Here is a 20,589-nt window from a genome sequence, read left to right as displayed (position 1 = left end):
GGTTAACTAGAAGTTGGGGAGTGGGGGGCATTAATGTTTAATGGGTACACAATTTCTGTTTGAAAAGATAAAAAATTCTGGAAATAGTGGTGATGGTTGCACATTGTGACTGTACTTAATGTCACTTAATGGTACACTTAAAATGGTTAGAATGGTAAATTTTATGTTATGTGTATTTCCCACAAATAAAATCGTTTGATAATGCCAGCCATAGTTAAGAACTTGGCAGTGAGGTCATACTTATCTGAAACCTGGATCTGCTACTTTCCAGCTGAGTGACTTTGGGAAAAATACTTAACCTCTGAAGAGCTTTAGTTTCCCCTTTTGTAAAATGAGGATATCACTACCTCATAGAGGTTGTTGTCAAGATTAACATTTAAAACAAGTAAAATGCCCAGCACAGGGCCTATCGCACTATCAACTTGACAATGATGGTTTGTTACTTTAGCAGCTCTGAAGATTAAACAAAAGGTAGTAGGTTATCATAGAAAATAAATAAGTGAAAAGAAGTGGAAAAGCTTTAAAATACATGCACAGGTACCAGGTAACAAGGGAATTTTAAAAAAGGGAGGGGGAGCCTTGGCTTTTCAACAGTTCATGAAAACTTGAATATAGAGAATTTCATTAACTCAAACTTGAAGGGTGTGATATAAATGCTGAGAAAAGAAAATGCAATCTTAGATCCCCAGTGACAGTCTAGTACACCTATTATTGTGTTTATTCTAAGAACACTTTTTCAGACATATGGATAAACAAAAGTGCTTCTAGAGGTGGGTTTCCAAGAATGATGAAGGATGGATTACATATAATGGAGACATAAACAACTATTCAAGTTACTCAACAATGGAACAGGCTTCAAGTACTAAAGCACAGATTTTACAGGAGCAATTACTACACTGAAAGGGAAGAGGAGTGCTAGGAACAGTGACTTTGAAGGTACTTTGCTGTAAGATTCTATGATTCTAAATTTAAATGTTTAAACTTGGGCTTTTTGGAAAGACAATGCTACTCCATAAAGAAAAATGCAATATGGAATGCTGTTCTGGGAAATTCTCTTTGGTTAACTAAAGTAGTAACTTTTGAGCAAAAGCAGTAAGACCATTTCCGAAGTGTGTACTTCTAATTTGCAAGTACACTTCAGGCAAAAAGGAAAAAAACACACACTTAAAACCCACAAGCACAAATAAAACAACTTTAATAGATATTATTTTGTATAGCGCCTTCTTCAAGAACCTTAGATGCTTTACAGACATTTTATCTAATTAATCCCCACAACAACCCTGTGAGGTAGGTATTACTCCCATTTTACAAGATAGGGAGACTGAAGCACAGAGGTTAAGTGACTTGCCCAAGGTCACACAGTTAAATTCACTGAAGAGCCAGGACCTGAGCGCCTTAGCCTCCCAGCTCCCAGTTAAATACCTCATGAGAGAATCTTTAACGAAAAGTATCTTTAAAGAAAGTATCAAGAGAAGTATGTTATGAAAATGAGATCTTTCTACTGCCATCAAGGAAAGAAAAACCCTATACTGATGGTTAGAGACAACAAGATCCATATATTACACATTTTCTTTTCCTTCTGGAAGTCTCATGGCTCCTGTCTTAAGTAATCTTCTAAAGATAAAGTTGCCAAGACAGAAGCCATATGACTTCGAAGTGAGACTTAATTTAGAATATTTACTTTTAGCTATGATAATTTATAGAAGTTTTATTCCAATATACAAAATATGGAACAGAACAGCCATTCCCAACAATCATGTACATAGACAGCAATCAGCCATCATTTACAACTGAAGCCTACCCTTCATTTCAACCACAGTCAACCAACAGACAACCTCACAATGCCGTCTATATGGGTCACTTTTCTTACTATATCTGCATTTCCCCCCCAACCCTAACCCTATATGTTTTTAAAGTATGTTGAGTTTCTGATAAGCTTGCAAACATTCTACTTAGATGCAGCTGCACTAAGAGTAAAAAGTAAATTGAGAACCATCATCCCACAGTCCCTACCCTGACAAATCATACCAGTACTATTAAATGCAGTATAGATGTGAACAGTGTGTGACTACCATGGAACTCAACAAGAATGCTATCATTTGCTTTAATATGAAATTTAACCTTGGCTTTTACTGTTTTTAAAATGCACAATGTGAAAACAAACAAAGTATTTCAACGCTGTACCTTTATGCAAATGACTTCATCTATCTTTCTTATACATGCCGTGGCCTGACTCACATAAAAACTGACTCAGCTTCACTTTACTCACCTTCTCTGTGCTGAAAACCACAGAAACACCACTTTAAAATCCAAGACAATTTGGTTTAAGCCCTCAAAATAAAAAATGTATCCAGTTCCACTGCTATGGCCTTCTCTACATTCTCGGTTGTGATTCTCTGTGCAATGCTGGTAAATCAGCCAGGCTATATGATTTGTACAGAACAATTCCAGCCAAGATAAGGCTTCAGAAACTATACCTTAAAAAGTAATTTATCAAAATACCTCATAATTTTCTCCCAGCACATCTGTTAAACAACCCAATTAACTAAGTGACCCTGTTAAAGATATGTTCATGGAATGAATAGGTGAAGTCATTTCCTGAGCTAAAAGATACAGATAATAAATGTTAATAATAGCAGCAGACAAAAGGATTCTTTTTTGTTTTTCGTATTCAATAGTATTAATAAAATAAGTTTAGAAAATTACAGCAATTAAAAAAATTACTGCCTGAAAAGACTCTGATAAATAATATCCAAGACTTGATTGCTATTATTTTGAATATATATTCAAATACTTTCCACAAATGACATTTGGCCATTGTCAGAGAACTTACTGATGCATGAAAAAGTGTCAATTGCAAAAATTTACTTATTTTAATTACATACATTACTTCTTAAAACTCCTAACAGAAGGGAGTCTTAACAAAGTTAATTTCCAAACACTCTCCCAGTAAGATCTGTAAAGGTGGATGGAGAAAAGGACATGTTTGTGTATTCCTGGTCTACTTAATTAAAAGTTAATTTTCAAAGGTTTTTTCCGCTAGCTACTGGGGTTATGATGAACGATTCCTTCTTTCCAAGGTAAAGAATGACTCTGGAAAATAATATAACTGCTATGACATGAATCTTCCAAACACGGCCTTAATTGGAAACATTAGAATATTTAAGAATTCTAACGACTGGTATACCATCACTGCACCAGAATGTCTTTTATCATCCCAACAACTATAGGGAATTTTTTATAGTTTCTTATTTTACTGAAATTAAAGCTGAATAAAATAACTGACTTATAAACTATAACAAAAGGAAAACATTTAGCCAGAGATATCAGTTCCTCCTGAAAAAGAATATTTACCTCATCTCATTGCAATTTTTCTTACGGTATCTTACTGATTTAAATAGAGTTTAAAATTCACCTTAAAAACAGAAACAAGCAAAAGGACAAGTTAAACTGACAAAAGCTAATAAAAATTAAAAATATGCTCAAATTTACTGACAGAATCATGGGCACTTCATACAATACTTAGACTCTAGCAGTTTTAAGTAAAATAAATAAGGAAAAAAATTATATTACAAAGCCAGTCTTTCCCCTTGGGGAAACAAAAAGCCACTTTTGACCAATTGTTCCCTACATATACATATACTGTATATTATTAAAAGCTTCTTTAGAGAAGCAAAACATATTTGTCTTCCTGACACTGGATTCTAAAACCTGTTAGTTTTTTATATCAGGAAGGCAACTGCAAGTGTTGGGCCCAAAAGTATTTCTGGTTTACGGTTGAAAAGACCACCAAGTATCCTTTCTGTACACATTCAACACAGGCAAATTTAAACAGTATGTTCTCTATCATCTCCTTAAATTATCTACATAACCTGGCACAGATTCCTATTCTTTCTACTGCACCCCCAAGGAGTTAAAATCATTACTGATGCAATTAATAAAGAGAACGTGTGTGTGTCAATTACCAGAAGGCTGCTTTACAGGAGGAGCTGCTATCTCTGATGTCACTTCCTTGTAGAATGGAACTGCACAGACAGCATGATACCTGAGCAAATAAATCAACTACCATAATAGGAAGAGCTTGTTAATCCATAGTCTTTGCTTTATTGTGTGCAAAGTGTGCCACTGCCCCCTGAGCTTCCTGCATTTCTCTTTTCTTGAAAAATTAGTGCTTGATCCTTTCCATAATAACCAAAGAAGAAATGAGGCAGAAGTCTCTTCATCGCGGTTCCCCTCAGTCTCGAGACTGATAGAAAAGGATGTAACCAGACTCAGAGTTCTTTGAGATATCTGATGTCAACCCGTAGAATTCTTCAATAGCTTGTGCATCTATTTTCTGTGAGGCAAAATGTAAACATTAGTACTTAAGCTCCTTGAACTGCTTTAATCGAGTAAAACCTTTCACATTTCTTTGAAACATACCTTTCATTTTCTCATTTGTAAAATAGCTCTGCACAACCAGAACAGCGTAAATTTAAAAGACTGATAATATCAAGTGTTGGTGAAAATATGGAGCAACTACAACTCTCATACATAGCTGGGGGAAATATAAAATTGTACAGATGTATTGGAAAAATGTTTAGCATCATCTTCTAAAGCTGAACATTCAACTACCCTTTAATCCATCAATTCTTTTGTAGATATGGGCCTGAACTATATGAAACAACTAATAGTTGTTGCTTAAGATTTGTGCGCTTTGCTATAGGTATATTATAGTTTAATACAGTTCTTTTTAAAAAATATGTTTTTATTGATTTTAGAGAGGGAGAGAGAAACATCAATGATGAGAATGAGCAACTGACTGCCCCCTGCACACTCCCTGAAACCCAGGCATGTACCCGAACCAGGAATCAAACCATGACCTCCTTGTCCATGGGTCGTTGCTCAACCACTGAGCAACACCAGCCGGCAAGATACATTTCTTCTTTAAATGAAAGTTTTTTTTAAAACTAGTTCGGTCATTGAAAGCTATCCCTTGTCATATTCTAAACACCATAAAGGTTAGCCAATAATTCAAGCATTGGGACTGGATGTTAGGGAGTACAAAGCAGAAATTAGATTACAATCTGAAGACCTAGATATTTGTCTAATACTCAACCTGTCATATATGAATGAGAAGCTGGGAGAAAAAAGTGAAGAGTAAAACACATAACACTTTGGAGAAAAATAAAAAATTAAAAAATTACTTACTTCTACAATATCGTCATCAAACAACAACCAAAAGTCATGACTCTTAACTATTGCGATGTAATGGCCTCTATTAGGACCACTGAAACAAAGAGAAAGAAAAATTAACTTTATAAAATGTTTATTATTACTCTTCTATTCCTTGAATTTCATTTTCTATAGAGTAGAAAACCCAAAACTGAAAAAACTACTCCTTACCTATCTATCCCTCCACCAAATCAAGCTATATTGATTTGAACTGGCATTCAATTTTAAAATCAAATGATTAGTACTCTACTTTGAGAGGTACAACCAGTATTCCATTTATATAAAGCTATGTTATTAAAATTCTTTATTATCTTTGTAACAGTTGTAATTATTTCTAAAAATATTTTTTTCAAATTTGCTTCTATGAAAGATTTAAATAAAATTTTCTAGTATTTTTAGTGGGAGAAAGGGGGAGTTACATGCAATACATACTGAGTTAAACTACAAAACAATGCATGTAGAATTATTTCTAAGTCTTACTCCCGTGGCAACAGTTTTTCTCTAGATCCTATTCATGATGACTGAAAAGGCAAAAAGATATATCAAACTCATGGTTCTGCAATCAAGCTCAAACTTCATAAACTTCTTTAAAAACAAATGACATTTGCCCAATGATCAGTATCATTAGTGCTATTTTTAAGTTATAATTATTATAATTGCCTTTGTGTCTCATTTTAAACAAATCTGGAGTATAGAAATCTAGATATATGTAAAAATAAAGGAGATTTCTTTTAAAAGAAATTTCTTTGCTTTATATGCTGAAGATTTTAACCTCTTAGTTTAAATATAACTCATTATAAAAATGTATAATTTTATTAAATTATAAATCTATAACTGATATAGCATTTGAAATAATTTTCAATACAAATTATTCTTTATGATGAATACTATTTTTAAAAAGCAGCAAGCTCAGACATTAGAATAAGTGACCTACTACATTTCCCATGTGTTGGATCCTTAGTCATACAGATGAGATGATTATCTTAGGTGACAAAATGGCACAAACAAGAGGGCTTTTTCACTGCAGAGGAAAACACCTCAAAACGGGTGTGGTTTTATTTTTTTAATGCCTCTAATGCTAAAATAAGTCTAATTTCTCCATTTCTATAGGATTCATCTAAAAAGTCATTTTATAGTGAGAAGTAAGAAATGGGGGGTAAAAACATTTCAAGGGGGTGAAAATAAAAATAAAAAAATCACAGAAAGGTTGAGCAACAGAGCCTGAGAAGGAAGGCGTAGGTGGACTGAGGACAGGTAGGTTTCAGACTGAAAAGGTTAGACAGCTTTTTCCTTTGGCTAAGAGCTAGTTTGAAGAATGGTAGGCAAAAGTTAATTACAGAAACTAATAAGATGAAGGACTGAGGGTAAGAAATTGATGCCTAAGGAAGTGGTTAATCAGTGATTTACATTTTGAACATAAAACATGTTCAGTTCAATATGCACAGATGCCTGATATGTACCAATGACTATGCTATTTCTGTGGGGGTTAAAGACAGCAACAATGTCCTGCCCTGAAGACATTGCCAGTTCACTAGGAAACTACTCCAGAGGCATATACAGAAGAAGATATAAAAGCAGAGCCACAGGGACAGTGAAATAAAACCTCATCCAGTGAGAGAGGAAGGGAATGGGCTGAGGAATCAAGAAAGGTTAGTTACACAAAGGAGTTGGGGTTTGAGATGGGCTGAAAGATCAGCAAATATTTGTTGGAAACCTATGATATACCAGGCATTAGGGATAGAGAGCGAGCAAACTGGCTGGCACAGACATGCTGAAAATGAGATCCCCCAATAATCAAAGGTTGCAGACAAAGGCAAACCCTTTATACTGAAATGAAATGTATCTACAGATAAGTATCATAAATAAAAAAGAAAAAACTTAAAAACATGTTTAATGTTTTGTTTAATGAACGAATTATTTCCCATTTTTAAAAATGCGTATTCTTGCCCTAGCCAGTTTCTCAGTGGTTAGAGTGTTGGCCCGCGGACTGTAGGGCCGTGCATTCAATTCCTGGTCAAGGGCATGTGCCTCAGTTGTGAGCTCCATTCTGGGCCGGGTTGGGGCATGTGTGGAAGGCAACCAATCGATGTGTCTCTCTCATATCGATGTCTCTCCCCCTCCCCCCCACCCCCCTGCTTCTCCTCTGCTCTCTCTTAAGAAAAAAAAAATCAATAGAAAAAATATCCTCTAGTGAGGATTACATACATAAATAAGTAAGTAAATGAATAAATAAATAGTGCCCATTCTCATAAGGAAAAACAGATGTATAAGTGGATAAACATAACACACTACAAAGCAGTAAGTCATGACCAGCAACACACACCTAGTAGTTACAGAACACAGAGGCTCAGCACCAAACGGAGACTGAGGCTGTAGAGAAGAGCACCGAGGAAGACACACAGAGGTTTAACAGGCAGAGCAGGGGACAGGAAGAAGGCATGAGGAGACCACAGTGAAAGAAAAGGAAGAATAAGAGACTAATATGGGGAGGGGTGTGAAATAGCTTCTGTGAGGAACTCAAGCAGGAATGAGCCCCACTGCAGTCAACCGGCCCATGAGGAGTCAATGAGCATCTCTCAACTTTACAGCATTCTGACAGCTAAGTTTGGAGACATGAACAGGCAGCAGGAGAATGTCACAGTTTTTGCGACACTATGCTTTAACTAAAGACCCAGTACACAAAATTTGTGCACCGGTGAGGTCCCTAGCAGCTGCCGGCCGGGTACTTCCTCCTTTCCCCTGACCGGCCCAGCCCCCTGGTTGAACTCCCAGATGAATTCCTGGTCGAGGGGACAATTTGCATACTACGCTTTTATTATAAAGGATAACTGACTGGTGGTAAGGCTGGGAGGAGAAGCAGATGTGGCCAAGGAAAGGGTTAAAAAGAAAGATCAAGAGATAAGAGGCTGTAAGGGGAAAAGGGTGGATTAAATTTTAAAAGACAACAGTGAGGGGAGGGAGCCCAGGGCTGTGATAAGGAACCTCAGAGTTCAAGATCTTGCCAGTAGAGCAATTCCATAAGATGGAGCAGAATTTAAATGGGGTAAAACTGTCACTGAATATAAAAAAATATCAAATGGTACAGTTACGGTGTGAAAAGCTAATATTATTATTGTTGTTGTTAAAACAGTAGCAGAAGCTAAGTTATTTACATTTCCCTTTGAATCCTGATAATGCAGTAAGACAGTTGATATTATTTACCTTTTATAGAAGAGAAAACGGACATTTGGGAAGTTCTGTATGGTCACAAGGACCAGAAATGGCAAAAGGAGAACTGAGACCAAGGTTTCTTTGCCTCTAAAGCCTCTGGACTGAATAACTACAGGTTCTTTATTTCTTATTGTTTTCCTCCATTCAGATGTCATCACTCTTACTTTAGAAATGGAATGCTCCAAAAATGGAAAGATGATAGCAAAGTATACAATACAGGGAGACAGGCTAATGAAGGTAATGGTGGTTGAAGACTGTTATGACAGAGCTGACTTCCAGCTGTCATTATATATTCTGAGCAGAGAGTGGGAAGGGGACAGCTAAAGCTGGGGAGGCAGGGGCTTTCTTAGTTGGATAAAACATACTATTAGTATAATTTTCCCCAAACCTGGGAGAAAAAGATGAGTGTCTTATTTTATAATTACTACAGGAAATTCTCAACAGTCAATGAAGACTGTATGTTTCAAGTATAAATTCAATCACATGATGCTCTTATAGTTTAAGAATTTTTTTACCTATTTTACAAATTAAGATACAAAGTGAGAAATCACACTAAATTGGCTAATGGGAAATAAACACACTGAGGTAAAAAGCAGAAAACTTATCTTCCCAGATTATTTCCAAAGCCATTTTAAATGGTTTTCATGACCATTAATACAATGACCATATCCAATGAATCTAAGAAACAATTTATTTTGCAAATCTATTTAGGCACCATCATTTAAAAATAAATAAATGGAAAATAAAATAGGCCTTAATGTTTTTAGAGTAATATTTAAATAACTAGAGGCCCGATGCACGGAATTTGTGCAAAGGGCTCAGCCCTCACAGCTGCAGTGGCTTGCCTTGGCCCTAACAACCCCGGCTTTGTCTGGAAGGTAGTCTGGAAGGACATTCGGCTGTCCAGTCTAATTAGCATATTATGCTTTTATTATTATAAACTAGAGGCCCGGTGTACAAAAATTTGTGCACTCGGGGGGGTTCCTCAGCCCGGCCTGTGCCCTCTCGCAGTCTGGGACTCCTCGGGGGATGCCCACCTGCTGGCTTAGGCCCGCTCCCGGGGGGAATTGGGCCTAAGCCGGTAGTCAAACATCCCTCTGGCAGCACGGGAGCCTTCGGGGGATGTCCACTTGCCAGCGGGGAGCAGGCCTAAGCTGCAATTGGACATCCTTAGCACTGCTGCGGAGGTGGGAGAGGCTCCCACCACCACCGCTGTACTGGCAGCCATCAGCCTGGCTTGTGGCTGAGCAGAGCTCCCCCTGTGGGAGCACACTGACCACCAGGGGGCAACTCCTGCATTGAGTATCTCCCCCCGGTGGTCAGTGTGTGTCATAGTGACCAGTCATTCTCAGTCGTTCTGCTATTAGGGTCAAGTTTCATATTACCTTTTTATTATATAGGATAGAGGCCTGGTGCATGGGTGGAGGCCGGCTGGTTTGCCCTGAAGGGTGTCCCGGATCAGGATGGGGGTCCTGCTGGGGTGCCTGGCCAGCCTGGGTGAGGGGTTAAGGGCCGTTTTCAGACTGGCCACACCCCCTTCAGGGTGGGGGTCCCCACTGGAGTGCCTGGCCAACCTGGGTGAGTGGCTGATGGCTGTTTGCAGGCTGGCCACAGCCCCTTCAGGGTGGGGGTCCCCACTGGGGTGCCTGGCCAGCCTGGGTGAGGGACTGAGGGCTGTTTTCAGGCTGGCCACAGCACCTTCAGGGTGGGGGTCCCCACTGGGGTGCCTGGCCAGCCTGGGTGAGGGGCTGTTTGCAGGCTGGCCACAGCCCCTTCAGGGTGGAGGTACCCCCTGGGGTGCCTGACCAGCCTGGGTGAGGGGCTGATGGCTGTTTGCAGGCTGGCCACAGCTCCTTCAGGGTGGGGGGTCCTGCTGGGGTGCCTGGCCAGCCTCGGTGAGGGGCTAATGGTTGTTTGCAGGTTGGCCACAGTCCCCAGCCACCCAAGCTCCCAGTGGAGGTTGGCTGGAAGCAGGTATCTGGGATTTATTTATCTTCTATAGCTGAAACTTTGTTGCTTTGAGCGGAGGCCACAGCCAGCCAGGGCAGGCGGGAAGCTTGGCTTTCTCCATCGCCGGGGCAACAAAGCCTCCTGCTTGCTCCAGCTCTGTAGCTGCCGGCTGCCATCTTGGTTGGGTTAATTTGCATATAGTCACTCTGACTGGCTGGTGGGTGTGACTTGGGGCATAGCAGAGGTGTGGTCAATTTGCATGTTTCTCTTTTATTAGATTAGATAAGAAAAAAATTCAAATCCAGAGAGGGAAGAAGGTGGAGGGGAATAAAGAGGGCAAAGGGAATCAAATTTATAGAGACAGAGGGAGACATGACTTTGGGTGGTGACCACAAAACAAAGCATACAGATAATGTACTATAGATATTTATAAATATTTTCATTTATAAAAGTTTTAAGGAGGAAATGATAAAATGTATCTGGATGAGAACCTCTGAAAGGTTTACCCTGGAATCCCTCAAGAATACCCTGAATTCTCACTGTTCACCGACCCATCCTCCCACTGCCAGGCCCCACAACTGCAATTACCTTCCACAGTGAACCACAACAGCAACAAGGTCATACATTCTGTCAGGATTGGTTGCATCGCCTGAAGTGTTAAAGAGACGAAGTTCTAAAGGAAAAACTACCCGGTAAGAAAGTTTTGTGTATCGATGAAGTTGATCCATATATTTAAATCTCTTCAGGTGTAGAGCTAGAATCATGGGCAGCTTTTTAACTTTCATCCTATTAAAATAAACATGAAAACAAAATTTCATAAAAGATGGACACTATATCCTTAAAAGAATGAGCAAATTTTATGATTCAATTAGCAAACGGTTAATGGTCAGTTTTAATAGCCCAGCACTGCCCACTTTGAATATTTCTAGCAATTATTTTTATATTGAGAAAGCAATATTCTGAACATCTTAAACCAACTCCAGCCCATCCTATCCATCATCACCAAACCACATAAATTGACTGAGCACTCAACATGGCTTCAAAGCACATGGAATGGCTATGGTCTTTGTTAAGAAATCTATTTCTGAAATATGATAAGGCTAAATGCACATGGTACCTATGACTAGTGGAGAGAAAACCAGTTCTTTAAAGCCATCAATTCTTCTGGATGTGAGTGGAGACTAAAATCATTGGTTTAATCAATCTATATAATTAATAACAGATTGAGAGTTTCTGGTCAAGATGGCGGAGTAGGTAAATGTGGTAATCACACCCTCCCACAACTATGTCAAAATTACCACTAAACTATAGAACAGTGGTTCTCAACCCTTGGCTGCACATTAGAATCACCTAGGAATCTTTTTAAAATCCTGATTTCTGGTCCACCTCCAGAAAAAAAAAATCCTGATTTCTGGGTAGAATTTCCAGAGGATGAGGCCCAGAAATCAGGATTTAAAAAGATTCCCAGGTGATTCTAATGTGCAGCCAAGGTTGAGAACCACTGCTATAGAACAACTATCATTCAGAACCACCTGAAACTTGTTGGTTGAATGGAAGTCATACAACTAAGGATATAAAGCTGTGGTTGGCAAACCGCGGTTCGCGAGCCACATGCGGCTCTTTGGCCCTTGAGTGTGGCTCTTCCACAAAATACCACGTATGGGCGCGCACGTACAGTGCAATTGAAACTTCGTGGCTCATGCGCAGAAGTCGGTATTTTGTGGAAGAGCCGGTATTTTGTGGAAGAGCCAAACTCAAGGGGCCAAAGAGCCGCATGTTGCTCGCGAGCCACGGTTTGCTGAGCCACAGTTTGCCAACCACTGATATAAAGAAGCTACATCAAGACTGGCAAAAGGGGTGGAGACACAAAACGGGCTGGTCCTACACCCATGTATGGTGGATAAAAATCAGGAGGGATATCTCGACTACAGAGGTCCCCCATGAAGAGTGAGAGGTCCCCGGTCCCCAACAGACCTCCTAGCCTAGGCTTCCAGTGCTAGGAAGCGAAGTCCCCATAACTTTGGCTGTAAAAACCAGCAGGAATTGTGGCTGAGTGAGACCGAGGGCTGCTGAAATCCCAGACAGTTCCTCTTAAAGGGACTGCTCACAGACTTACTCCATCTGAGCTCCAGCACTGGGGCAGCAGCTCAAAAGGCACCAGGGATATATGGGGAGGAATTGAATTGTTAGGCATCAAAGCAAGAGCTGGGGGGTAGAGGCAGCTTTCTCCCAGACAGAAATGCTGGCAAAGGCCATTGTTCCTTTTCTGTGCTGAAAGATGGGCTCCACATCTGAGACTCCATCAACCTAGCTCATACTCTTCACCCTGCTCTGGTGATTCCCTGAGACCCCACCCAACTTGCAGACCCACCCAAGACTTCCATTCTACTTCCATATGAATGGCCTGTCTTGGCTCATGCTTCTGACTTTTCTAAAACCTCTCAAATAAGCAGCATCTGGCCACCATGTACCTATACCTCTTGCTAAATGCCCCCAGGTTTGACACTAGCAGCAACCAGACTTGGTTCCCAATTTGGCGTCTCCTGGGCACCTCCAAGCCCAGCACAAGTAGCAGCCATCTGCAGATTGCTTTGTAGCTCATGCCGGGTGGCCCCAGGCAGAACAAAAGTGGTAGCTGACCTTGGTCTGCAGCTCCAGGAAGCCCCAGAGTAAGTGCACCCAGTGGACAACTTCAGACCACATCAAAGCAAAACCCAACAACCTTCACAAGTGACACACTGAAGATGAGAACTCAGTGGGCACCAGGGCCCTGCTGAAGTAAGTCTTGCTCCATGAGGTGGTCCCTACACAGTGGTCATAGGCAGTCCTTGTAGCTGATCAGCCTAGGGGTAAATCCCTCCCACTTAAGTGCCAAAAGCAATTAAGGCTCAACTACAATAGGAAGCTGTACACAGAGCCCACATAGTGGTGGTGGTGGGGCACACCTGGAGTGCCCAGCTCAGGTAAACTGAGAGGCTGTGCCACTGAACCCTAAAGGATACCTACTATATTAGGCCACTCTACCAAGCACAGGAGACAGCAGCTCTACCTAATACATATACACAAACAAAGGGGGGGCTGCCAAAATGAAGAGACAAAGAAATATGTCCCAAATGAAAGAAGAGAACAAAAACCCAGAAAAAGAACTATACAAAATAGAGGCAAGCAATCTACTAGATGCAGAATTTAAAGCACAGGTTATAAAAATGCTCAATGAAGTTAGTGAGAACTTCAACAGCATAAAAAAGAACATGGAAACCATAAAAAAGAGCCAGTTAGAATGAAGGATACACTAACAGAAATGAAGAATAATTTAGAGGGAATCAACAGTAGTGTTGATGAAGCCGAGAATCAAATCAGTAATTGGAAAATAAGAAAGGAAAAAACACCCAATCAGAACAGCAAAAATAATCCAAAAAATGAGGATAGTGTAAAGTGCATCAAGAGTACCAACTTTTGCATCATGGGGGTGCCATGAGGGGAAAAGACAGAGCAAGGAATTGAAAACCTTTTTGAAAACATAAAGATAGACAGTCCCAAATAAAATGAACCCAAGAGGCCCACACCAAAACACATAATAATTAAAATCCCAAGGGTTAAAGACTAAGAGTCTTAAAAGCAGCAAGAGAAAAGCAGTTAGTTACCTACAAGGGAGCTCCCATAAGACCATCAGTTGATTTCTCAACAGAAACTTTGCAGGCCAGATGGAGTTGGTAAGAAATATTCAAAGTGACAAAAAGCAAGGAACTATAACCAAAATTAGTCTACTTAGCAAAGCTATCATTTAGAATCAAGGGATATATAAAGAGCTTCCCAAACAAAAAAAGCTAAAGGAGATTGTTACCACCAAACCAGTATTACATGAAATGTGATAGGGTCTTCTTTAAAAAGAAGGAAAAGATAAAAATATGAATAATAAAATGGCAACGAACACATATTTATCAACAATGGAAGCTATAAAACAAAATAAATTAACAAACAGAACAGAAACAGACTAATAGATACAAAGAACCACTTGACCATTGCCAAATGGGAGAGGATTGAGGGAATGGGTGAAAAAGGTGAAGGGATTAAGTATAAATTGGTAGTTACAGAATAGTCATGTAAATAGGAGATGTAAAGTACAGCATAGGTAATATATTCAATAATATTCTAATAACTATGTATGGTACCAGATGGGCACAAGATTTATCAGGATGATCATTTATTAAATTACATGTCTAATCACTTGGTTGTACAACTGAAACTAATATAATATTGTATGTCAACTGTAATTGAAAAATAAAAAATGATTTAAAAAACTAACAGATTTTGAATAGGAGACAATGAGAAAAGCATTAAAGATCATTCTATTAAAGGTGTTTGCAAGAAAGAAGAAATCACTCCATATTAAGAATAAGGCTACATGTATCCGAGAAAGAGAATAATCAGGAAACTTTAGAAATTGTTTTTAATTGGGAAACATAGGTTATCCTTCACATTCTAAATAATCTTTTTATTATGCCCTGGGTTACCTTTGAAATCCCACTTCACCTAACAACAGTCCACCCTTTCAAAGGCTCATCTCAAAAGTTACACCCACTGGCACAAATAAGTGCTCTCTTCAATCTTCCACCAACACTTTACAGATTCACTTTATATACCAGTATGTACTAAAGGCCCAGTGCATAAAGAATTTTAAAAGGATTCCCAGATGATTCTAATGTGCAGCCAAGATTGAGAACCACTGCTATAGAACAACTATCATTCAGAACCACCTGAAACTTGTTGGTTGAATGGAAGTCATACAACTAAGGACACGGATGGAGTCCTTCGGCCTGGCCAGCAATTGGGGCCGATCTGGGCTGTCAGCCGGGAGGAGAGACTGCAAGGAGTTGGTTGTGGGAACGCACTGACCACCCGGCCAGCTGGCCATGGGAGGTTGGCTATGGGAGTGCACTGACCACTAGGGGGCAGCTCCTGTGTTGAGTGTCTGCCCCCTGGTGGTCAGTGTGCGTCATAGCGACCAGTCACTGGGTTGACCGGTAGTAACGGTCACTTAGGCTTTTATATATATAGATAGTTTATTACACTATAAAGTATTTAGATTATTCTTCTAGTGTCTGAACTGTTGGCAGGTTGAAACAATTTCTTTCATTTTATTTCTCCTCTATTTAGCAACATGTCCGGCACATGATAGATATTTGACAAACATTGCAGAACTAAATTCTATATAAGTGCAGTGAAGCAAAACATCTCGCCCCAACGTCCTGCCTCACTTTTAATGATTAAAAATGAAATTTACTAAGCCATGATTTCTAATGAAATTAAAAAAATCACTTTACAAAATTATACTAAATCTGCATTCTACATATCTTAAATGTGGTGGGCAGGTTATTATTCTGAAAATATTTACTATTCTACTAATCTGGCCTTTGAAAAACATTAGAAAAAACAAATGTAAACAGTTTATCATTCCTGGAAAGTAATCTACCACTATGAATTAAAAGACTTTAGGGCATTTGTCTTAATCCCATTGCTAGGAATTAAATATATCACAAATAGAAGACTTCTGAGAAATATTCACTTCTGGAGTTATCATGAAAAACAGGGGGCGAGATTTAAAATGGCAGCAGAGTAAGTGGATGCTACACTGACACACTCCCAGGACCAAACTGAAATTACAGGTAAAATACAAAAATTCCACCCTGAATAACCAACTGAAGATTTGCTGGAGAGAACCCTGATAACCAAGGATGGAAAATGGAGACCTAGAGACTGAAGGAAGGGCAGAGAGGCCTAAGGGCTGGCCAGGATCCCACAGATAGCAGCTGAAGTTCTGGAGAGAGATCTCAGCTGTGGGAGGTTGCCATTGACAACTCTAAACCCCAAGCTAGGCCCCCCAACAGAGAGCACCAGACCTGAAAGAGGTGCCCACATAATATTAGGCTATGAAAAGCAGCAGGGATGCTGTCTGCCAGGAAGAGGTGGCTGGAAATGAAGGTACCCCCTTAAAGGGCCAGCACACAGAATTTTGTGTGCAGCCACTCAACTTGGGCTCCAGAGGAGGGAGAGCAGAGTGGACTGAAGCTGTGTGAGCAGAAGCCAAAGTTGGGGGCTCTGGTGTTAGAGTTCAGAAGGCAGACATCCTGGTTCCCTATGCTAAATCATTCACTTATGCTGTAGAGGGTATCTTTCTCAGGCAGACCTTTGCTATCCAGGTGGTTTTTGCCTAGGGGAAAGGCAGTTGCCCCACCCTAATGGAAAACCCCTTCTCTGACCCTGTGGAGTTTCTGAGGCCCATTAAGAGCCTGAGAATAACAACTAGCTTCCAGGCAGAAGCAATTGTCCCACCCTGTAGAAAACCTCTTGCCCTACCTATGTACAATTGCGTTAGGCTACTCAAGACAATACAATCAGTCTGCAAGCAAAGGTGGTCTCTGGAGGTTTTAAGTCTTTGCCTGACCTAATAAGTCAGAAACAGCATTTGACACTGCACTAGAGATTGTAAGGCATAGCAGATCTACCTAATACATAGTCACAAATCCAAACAGGCAGCCAAAATGGAGACCAAAAGAAAAAACCCAAAACAAAACAAATCAAAACAAACAACCACAAACAAAAGAACAAGAGAATTCTCCAGAAGAGCTAAATGAAATGGAGATAAGAAATTGATCACACATAGAGTGCAGAATAATGATAGCAAAGATGCCCAAAAGCATGAGAAAAGATATAGTAACTATGAAGAATGACATAGCACTAATAAAGAACATAGTTGAAGGAATACACAGATTAGGGAAAGATGATGATAAGTGAACTGGAAGACAGAGTAGAAAAAAATCACTCCATCAAAGAAGCAAAAACAATTAAAAAGGACAATTAAGAAGGACAGCATAAGGGAGTTGTGGGACAACATGAAACGTAATAACATTCGCATAATAGGTGAACCAGGAGAAGAAAGTGAGCAAGAGATAGAGAACTTGTTTGAAAAAATAGTGGCAGAAAACTTCCTGAACCTATTGAAGGAAAAAAATCACTTAAGTACAGGCGGCACAAAGAGTCCTAAGCAAGAAGAATTCAAACTGGCCCATGCCCAAACACATCATAATTAAAATGCCAAAAATTAAAGACGAAGACAAAAATCTCAAAAGGCAGCAACTGAAAAGCAATTTGTTACCTACAAAGGAGCTCCCATAAGGCTGTCAGCTGATTTCTCATCAGAAACTCTACAGGCATGAAATATTCAAGGTAATGAAAAGCAGGGAACTGAAACAAAAATTATTACATCCAGCAAGGCTATCATTCAAAATAGATGGTGAAATAAAATAAAATAAAATGAAAATGGAAATGAAAAAAAAAAGCTGGGCAGCAATAATATCTGACAAAATAGACTTCAAAATGAAGGCCATCATAAGAGACAACAAAGGTCACTACATAATATAAAAGGGATCAATCCAACAAGAGTATATAACCCTGGTAAACATATATGCACCCAATATAAGAGCACCTAAACATATATTAAAACTTCTACAGGGCATTAAGGGACAGATCGACAATAATAACAGTCATTTTGGGGGAGTTTAATACTCTGCTGACTTCACTGATAGATCTTCCAGACAAAAAATTAACAAGGAAACAGTGACTCTAAATGACACTGGACGAGATGTAATTAATTGACATTTATAGAATATTTAACCACAAAGCTGCAAAATATACATTCTTTTCAAGAGCACTTGAGTCATTCACAAAGCTAGAACATATGTTAGGATACAAAACAAGGCTCTAAAAGTTCAAGAAAACTGAAATCATATCAAGTATCTTCTCAGATAACAATGGAATGAAATTAGAAATCAAATACAGTAAAAACACTCAAAAACATAGAGGCTAAATAGCATATTATTAAACAATAAATGGGTTACCAATGAGATGAAAAAATCAAAAATTTCCTGAAAACAAAAGAAAATGAACACACAACCACCCAAGTTGTATGGAACAAAGCAAAAGCAGTGCTGAGAAGGAAGTTCATAGCATTACAAGACTGCCTCAAAAAACAAGAAAAATTAATAGTAAACTACATAACCCTACAACTTAAAGAATTAGAAAGAGAACTACAAGAGAAGCTCAGAGTAAGTAGAAGGAAGGAAATAAAAAAGATTAGAGCAGAAATAAAGGACACAGACAACTAAAACGAATAATACAAAAATGAAACCAAGAGCTGGTTCTTTGAAAGGATAAATAAGATTGATGAACCATTAGCCAGACTCCTCAAGAAACAAAGAGAGAAGACCCAAATAAAATCAGAAACAAAAATGGAGAAGTAACCACTGACATTACAGATATACAAAGGACTGTAAAAAAATATACTATGAACAACTTTATGCCAACATGCTAGATAATGTGGATGATGGACAAATTCCTAGAAAAATACAATTTCCCAAAACTGAATCAGGAAGAATCAGAAAACCTGAATAGGCCACTAACAACTGATGAAATAGAAACAGTAATCAAAAAAACTCCCACTAATACCTTACGCAATAAAACAAATAAATAAATAAAGCTCCCAGCAAACAAAAGCCCTGGTCCACATGGCTTCACAATGGAATTTTACCAAACATTCAAAGAAGAACTAACACCTATACTCCTCAAACTATTCCAAAAAATTCCAAGATCTTTTTATGAGGCCAGCATTATCCTAATTACAAAACCAGATAAAGACACCACAAAGAAAGAGAATTACAGGCCAATATCCCTGATGAACATAGAGTCTATGTCATAGACGCTAACATCCTCAACAAAATATTAGCAAATTGGATCCAGCAATATATTAGAAAGACCTTACACCATGACCAAGTGGGATTTATTCCAGGGATGCAAGGCTGGTACAATATTTACAAATTAATAAACGTGATACATCACATAAACAAACTGAAAGACAAAAATCACATGATCATATCCATCAATGCAGAAAATCATTCCACAAAAATCCAATACCCATTTTTGGTAAAAATTTTCAGCAAAGTGGCAACAGTGGGATCATATCTCAACATGATAAAGACCATATGTGACAAACCTACAGCAAACATCATACTCAATGGAAAAAACTAAAACCTTTTCCAGAAGAACAGGAATAAGAGATGTCCACTTTCACCACTCTTTTGGTTAATCCTCACCAGAGGGTATTTTTCCATTGCTTTTTAAAGAGAGTGGAAGAGAGAGGGAAAGACAGAGAGAAATATCGATGTGAGAGAAACACATCAATTATTTGCCTACTGCCGGAGACCCAACCAGGGCCCAGGCCGGGGAGAAGCCTGCAACCGAGGTACGTACCCTTGACCGGAATTGAACCTGGGACCTTTCAGTCCACAGGCCACAGCTCTATCCACTGAGCCAAACCATCTAGGGCCACTTTCACCAGTCTTATTCAACACGAAAGGCCCGATGCACGACATTTGTGCACTGGGGGCAGGGGATCCCTCAGCCAGGCCTGTGCCCTCTCACAGTCCGGGAACCCTCAGGGGATGTCCGCCGAAGGGTCCTTAGTGCTGCCGCAGAGGTGGGAGAGCTCCCGCCATCACCTCTGCACTTGCCAGCCATGAGCCCAGCTTCTGGCTAAGCGGCACTCCCCCTGTGGGTTCGCACTGACCACCGGGGATAGTTCCTGAGTTGAGCATCTGCCCTTGGTGGTCAGTGCGCGTCAGTGACTGGTCGTTCTGCTGTTCAGTCGATTTGCATAGTAGCCTTTTATTATATAGAATAGTACTGGAAGTTCTAGTCACAGCAATAAGACAAGAAGAAAACATAAAAGGCATCCAAATTGGAAAGGAGGAAGTAAAACTTGTATTATTTGCAGATGACATGATACTGTACATAGAAACCCTAAAGGCTTCACCAAAAAACTACTAGATTTAATAAATGAATTTAGTAAGGTAGCAGGATACAAAATTAATACCCCAAAATCGATGGTATTTTTATACATCAATAATGAATTCTCAGAAAGAGAAACTAAATCCCATTTGAGATTGCAACAAAAAACATTACGATACTTAGGAATAAACTTAACCAAGGAGGTAAAAGACTTGTACTTGGAAAACAGCAGGACATGGAAAAAGACATAGAGGAAGGTATAATCAAGTGGGAGAATATACTGTGTTCATGGATTGGTAGAATTAACATTATTAAAATGTCCATACTACCCAAAGCAATCTACAGATTCAATACAAACCCTATAAAATACCA

At 39.3% G+C, this 20,589-nt stretch overlaps 1 protein-coding gene across 6 annotated transcripts in view; it reads right to left on the bottom strand.

The window, feature by feature from the left end:
* Positions 1-1,178: 1,178 nt before the first annotated feature.
* Positions 1,179-20,589, bottom strand: part of USP12 (ubiquitin specific peptidase 12) — a 121,970-nt gene continuing 102,559 nt past the window's right edge. For 5 of the 6 annotated variants that reach the window (XM_036301801.1, XM_036301800.1, XM_036301803.1 and 2 more), the window contains 3 exons: positions 10,963-11,160; positions 5,191-5,269; positions 1,179-4,336 (listed from right to left, as the gene is read on the bottom strand). In XM_036301801.1, coding sequence (XP_036157694.1) covers positions 4,235-4,336; positions 5,191-5,269; positions 10,963-11,160 — 379 coding nt within the window. In that variant the 3' untranslated portion in view covers positions 1,179-4,234. The remainder of the gene's footprint in view (positions 4,337-5,190; positions 5,270-10,962; positions 11,161-20,589) is intronic. The other variant, XR_004966407.1, reaches the window with a different exon arrangement.

This window comes from Myotis myotis, unplaced genomic scaffold, assembly GCF_014108235.1.
Source record: "Myotis myotis isolate mMyoMyo1 unplaced genomic scaffold, mMyoMyo1.p scaffold_m19_p_3, whole genome shotgun sequence".
NCBI classification, from domain to species: Eukaryota; Metazoa; Chordata; class Mammalia; order Chiroptera; family Vespertilionidae; genus Myotis; species Myotis myotis.
This window is presented reverse-complemented; position numbering and strand designations above follow the sequence as displayed.